The sequence below is a fragment of the Numenius arquata genome, chromosome 10 (assembly GCF_964106895.1).
Source record: "Numenius arquata chromosome 10, bNumArq3.hap1.1, whole genome shotgun sequence".
Classification (NCBI taxonomy): domain Eukaryota; kingdom Metazoa; phylum Chordata; class Aves; order Charadriiformes; family Scolopacidae; genus Numenius; species Numenius arquata.
Window position 1 is genome coordinate 320,695 of NC_133585.1, and position 6,000 is coordinate 326,694.

General features: G+C 41.2%; 1 protein-coding gene across 3 annotated transcripts in view; it reads right to left on the reverse strand.

The window, feature by feature from the left end:
* Nucleotides 1-5,270, reverse strand: part of CPEB3 (cytoplasmic polyadenylation element binding protein 3) — an 86,523-nt gene extending 81,253 nt beyond the window's left edge. Inside the window, exons 1-2 of one of the 3 annotated variants that reach the window (XM_074154226.1) lie at nucleotides 5,148-5,270; nucleotides 4,013-4,920 (exon numbers count right to left, since the gene is read on the reverse strand). In XM_074154226.1, coding sequence (XP_074010327.1) covers nucleotides 4,013-4,909 — 897 coding nt within the window. In that variant the 5' untranslated portion in view covers nucleotides 4,910-4,920; nucleotides 5,148-5,270. Of the gene's footprint in view, nucleotides 1-4,012; nucleotides 4,921-5,147 lie in introns of those variants that run through there. The other 2 variants (XM_074154228.1, XM_074154227.1) reach the window with 2 other exon arrangements.
* Between the last annotated feature and the right edge of the window lie 730 nt (nucleotides 5,271-6,000).

Sequence of the window (6,000 nt, forward strand, 5' to 3'; positions counted from 1 at the left end):
GTTTGGATTTATATTTTAAGTATGCAATATTGGGGTCCAGACTAAATCCTATTAAAATCAACAAGGAAAAAACCAAACACCTCCTCCAATAAACCTTTCTCAGCCTCCGTGCAAAAGATAGCATGTTTAAACTATCTTTATCCACAATAAATACAACCTTATTAATTTCTGCTAGAGAAGCACTTATCAGTAAAGCTGCTAAGAATAACTTGATACATGCCAGAATTTCCAGAGCACCAAATTGCTGTGCATTTTTTAAATCTAAAACTTGCAATTGTGCATTTTTTATTGTTTCTAAAGAACATTACTTGGAAAGCAGCAAAACTTGAACAATTTCTGGGAAATTGTTTTAGCGTTATTATGAAAAATCCATAAGATAAACTTCCTTAACTAGCATACTGGCATCCAAACATTTAATTCCTCCTCTGCCTTCTCCATTGTACAGAGAATTTCTTACCCATGCTTCCGAGGGCACTTCTATTTCAAGCACTATCGATCCTCCTGACCCCGAAAGCTGTGTCCCAATATCTTCATATGGCCAGAAGAAATACACTATTTACCAGAGACAAGTGGAAGAAAAGAGAGTTCTGGGAGGCACTCAGAAGCCTGAGATGACAATAGCTCTCTCCAGCCCCACCACTCTGCTGTGAACAGGAACCAGACCCTGGTCCCAGGGACAATCACTGAATGCCAGGGATGAGGGTCACCTCGCACAATGGCACAACACACTGCTTGCCATGACAATCGCAACAGGACCTTCGCCTGAACGACTCAGACGCTGAAGAACATTCACAAGAACAAACTGGCCACATTCCTATATTTCATATCTTGCCTTGTTACACTTTTATTCCTGTGATCTTACCTCCAACTCTTACTTGCTACATTCCATTTCATTCCCTACTGCTTCTTTTCTTTGCCCTTTCAACCACCAGCTTTGTATCTTCAACCTTTTTTATACAGTGCAATCAATTTTTGTCAGTAAGTATATGAAAGGTCTCCTCCAAAGCATTTTTAGCTGCCTTTCAACACCAATCGCAAGGTAGACACCAACAAAATTCCTACCGATTGATATTTCAAAGGTTCTGATATGTCCTGCAGCACAGCTCCTTGGGACAGATGTCAATGGGTTTTGACATACAAGGCGCACTAATGTATTACTCAAATTCGGGGATGAAGAAATCTAGCACAGTGTCTAATATACATGTTCTTAAGTGAAACATTTTCAAATTCAACATTTTTTCCCTAGAAGTAGATGTATCAGTAGCTCAGTATCAGCTGTCTTCAAATATTACACACTCAGAACACAAACCTTCATTATAGAATTTTTCTGCTTAAAATTTTTGATCACTGCAAAGACCTGAATTAAAAAAATGGGTATCATTGATGTTAATTCAACTGCTGAACATACTGATTTTTTTTATTTATTTATTTTTTTACTTAGAACATCTCAAGCTTCGTATCTTATTAAGGAATTAATTACATATAAACCACAAATTTTAAAGAGTCTTATACTCTCAACATGAGAGAAAAGAAGGGGTTAGCACAAAGAACTTGCTAATGTGCATTAACGTGTTGGTAGCAAGTTTACTGAAAGGCATTTCTGCAGCAGATCAAAACCACTCATTTATGAAGGGTGGCAGATGTACATGGATAAACCTGCCAGAATTACTTGATAGTGCTGAAGAGCAGAACTTACTGTGTCAACCACGTCAACAGATTGCCCAGTTTCAGGGGTGGAGGAAGAAAAAGAATCAGAACCCAGGCAGCAAATATTAAACTATCATATGAATCTGAATTTCATTTTTACCAATGTAACTAAACAGTTGCCTCCTGTCGATAGTATATTTCAAGACTTCTTTGGCAATTTTTTAAGTATAGGAGCAATCAACATTAACCCAGATTATAATCTTGTACACAAAATTCCGCAGTTTGTATTAAAAAGACCCTAATAGGAAAAAACCCACAAGTTTTCTGAGTTTCTGAAATCAGACTGTTATTCCAGCTACTGCTGAGAGCAATCTAAGTATTTGCTTTCAGTTAAACAGGAAAATACCAGGTTAAACTCATAGAGAAAAAAAAAAAAAAATCAAGTTTCCTAATTTACATATTGGCTAACACCTTAGCTTTTCAAAATCTTAATTTTAAAATCAAAGGAACTTTTCTTTAAAAACATTTATCTACTATTTTCTTTTTCCTGGCAATGACTAAAACACCTGCTAGTTTAATTTGTGACAATTTACAGTCACAGGAATAAAGTTGTGTATTCATTAAAGATGTATCTCACCAACCAAACCACAGAAATAAGACCACTTATTGTTGTTTTCCCTACTGATTCAAATTTACCAGAATTTGTAATGTCTTACACGTAGACAATTTAAATAAAAGAATAATTGTAAATTCAAACACATTTCCCACTCCTAAAAAATGACTGGGAGCTATATTCACTAGCTTTTGTGTTGCTGTGCTCGTGCAACAGAGTAGTTTCACCAGGCACATTGTGTCTAAAGCATAATCCTTCTCCAGACTTCAGTGCTACAGAGACACTGACCAGCAGTTTCACCAGACGCCACTCCTCCTTCACTGAGGGGAGCCAATAAAAAATTAGCAACTCTCCCTTTAAACAGAATGAAGCAGCAAAATGAAATTTCAGGGCTGACTATAAGGTGCCCTCATTGAATGGGACTGGAAAGTGCACAGGAATGCATGTATTTTACTTCAACAATCTCTTAAAGTCATGGGGGGGGTGTGTGTGTGTGTGCTTTTTTTTATTATTTTTTTTTACTTTGTTTCAAATACTAAGTGTCAATCTAGATGCTAGTCTTACCATACTGATAAGTTAAAAATGTTTGAGACTTCATACTTTGTTGAGAAAGCCAATTACCTAAAGAGAAAGCATGTATGAATTATTTCACTGTATTTCAAAACAGAAAATTTACATTTGTCCAAGACTAAAAAAGCTAACCTACAAGAAATTTGAGACTCGCTTCACCTTGTACCGATAGAGCCCCAAGTGTATGCTCTGCTTTTTTCAGCCTAAAATGGATTTCACACCATGACAGGTTTCATTCTGCATTAAAATTGCAAATCTTCTATGTGGCCCAGTTTCAGCTGCAATTGATCTGCTTTGTCGTCATAGATAAAAAAAAAAAAAGTGAAGGGCACTGCAGCTTTAAATATTTCAGAGCTATCTAGCTAGTAAATAGACTCCATTGCAATATGGCTCTGAAGGTCGTGTCCTATTGTCTCTTTTCTCTGCAAATATTTTGAACAGCATAAAATGGTTTATCTTATACAATACCTCCCTGCCATTTCTAAATCACATCAATTGTACTAGGCATTTCCTTGCTGGAAAGGACAGATACGCCACTCTTTCCATACACACCCACGCTGCTTCTAGATGTATTCAAAACATCCAGTGTGAATATAACAGCAGGGTGCACATCTCAGATGTATACAGCTTTTGAAATGTTACACCTTATGCGAACAGACTCCCTGTTAAATCCCACCGCGACGTAAGGACAAGTCGTTATTTCAATGGTGATAAAATAATTAACCGGATTTCAGGTCAAGAAGCATCTTTGGTTAAAATTAACATGCCAATTATAAAACTGAAGCCAGCAATTTTAACATCTCCTGTTTCTCACATATGGGAGAATATGAAAAAAAAAAAAATCATCACACACAGAGCACCAACAGAATGTGGTCTGCTAAACCTGTTTTTCATGAAGGGAGGCTACTACTTTTTGGATGCTAAAAACCCCCAGAAAACAACAAACAAATAAAGCCCCATGACAATTAAAAATAAGTTACAACAAAAATAAGACTGTAAACCTCAAGCCAGAATTTGTGTATGCTCTCCCTAGGATCAGCCCCACTCTTTCATATAAGGTGACTATTCAATGCAAATGTGAGTTATGGAGATGCCTCTCAGAACAGCAACAAGAAAGACACCCCTTCAAAAACCAACTTGGCGATAGCTGTCCCCCTGGAGAAGGTACATGTAGTCATTTACCTGAAAAGGCAACAGATTGTTGCCATTGTCCGTCCTGAACGCGTTGTCTTCCATCCAGGATTTGGGGGTCAAGGGTGCAGCCCGAGGGAACTTCGGAGGGGCAATGACATTGCTGGAGAATGGTTTTTTAAGGGGTGAAATGGGATTGAGGGGGGAGGGTACGCCAACCCCCACTCCCACGCCGACCCCCACTCCAACTGCCCTTCGAGGGTCCCTGCCAGCTTGCAGCCCACCCCAAGGGTTGGAAGGTGTACTCCAAGCGGCATTTTGGTGGTTATTCCAGCTGGAGGAGGAAGAAGAGGAGGCAGAGGAGGAAGACGGTTTGCTGGTCATGATGGGCTGATGGCTGTAAGCAGCATTTCTCTGGGCAAAAGGTGCCTGATTAGGGCTCACAGGTGACCTCCGCTGCTGCTGCTGCTGCGCTTGCTGCTGCTGCTGTTGGTGTTGGTGGTGCTGAGTCTGAGCTAGGCCAATCTGAGGCGAGAAAGTGCCACCAAATACAGGGTTGACATGGTGCGGAAAATTCTGGAAAAGCATTGTTCCATTGACTGGAGTAATCCCTTGGAAAAAGCTATCATCCACCGTGTTTGTGGTCCCTGTAGACCAGGTGCTGCCGAAGGAGGGAGACAAGGAGGTGCCGGCTGCAGGTTCTTGTTGAGGCTGGTGAAAGCTCAAGCCAGGCAAAATGGGAGACTCCATCTGCATCTTCTCCTTGCTATTTTGGGAAGGAGCCGATGTGCCGATACTAGTCACTGAACTGTTGTCTTCTGGTTTGGGTGTCTCCGATGAGATGGGTGTAGAGGGGGCTTCTGCTGAGTTTGGATCTTGCTGCTGCTGCTGCTGCCGCTGCTGCTGGGGCTGGGCTTTGCTTTTGTCCATCAGTAAATCATCCTGCATGGTTTGCGCAGCTGAAACAGTAGGGGAAAAAACCACAAAGACAGATTATTAACATTGTTATTCGTACCACAAACCAGGCTGTTTTAATCATTTGCCTGCCAGAAATCTCGTCTTACTGCTAGTGATATGCTACAGCAAGTTGCAAGGCAAACCCGTAATCTTCCCCCTCCCCCATTTAGGAATATGTAACCTTCGATCGAGCTCGATTGCCTTTAAAATATTTTTTAAGATGCTTCACCCTTTTTGATGCCTTGTTTCCCTTCAGTCTAAATGAGAGATGTACTTATAGGGCAGAGATATACAGCAATTTCGCCACGTCTCTTTTCTCTTACACCGGAACTCAGAGCTCTCACCCTGCAATGAGAAACTGATTCTGGTTCCTGTTTTTCCAAGCACCCTCCTCCTCCTCCTCCTCCTCCCCCTGGCTATTTGCATACGTCAATAAATACTGCTGCGTCCTTCAGCAAGGTTAAAAAGACACCAGTCTTCGCTCTTCTCCACCCCCTTTTCTATTAGGGGACCTTTAAAGGCGCCGGGTAGCGATTTCCCTTAATTAACAAACGAGCTGCCCATGGTTGCGGTGTGTCCGAGGACGCGGGCACGGAATCCCGCTCGGGAGCGGTTCTTGGCTGCAACAGCCTTTTCTGGCTCGTTGCTGCCGCGAAGCTTCGCCGCTGCCGCGGGCAGGGACCGGGGAGGACGGGGACACGGCGGGGAGGGGGGGGAATGTGGAGACACCCCATGAACAAAGCCGCCCACGGGTGTCAGATTTGCCTTCAGTGACCTTTCGATCTTTCCGTTTAAAACGCTATTTTACATCAAAGCAGCCCTTTGCTTCAAGGTATTTCTACTCGTTACATTGCTCCATATGTGAAATCATCAGTAATTTGTTCACTGGAAAAAAATAAGGTCAAAATGAGCAGATCTGGGAGGTATTATTAGACTATGAGGTTTCTGACGTTTTCACAATGAAAAATAAAAATGGGGCAAATTGAAATACTTAAAATATAGACATGCCACATCTTAAAAGCCATCTTTATACGCACAAGACAAAGACTAGCAATGCAAATTATTGGCTAAATTGATACATA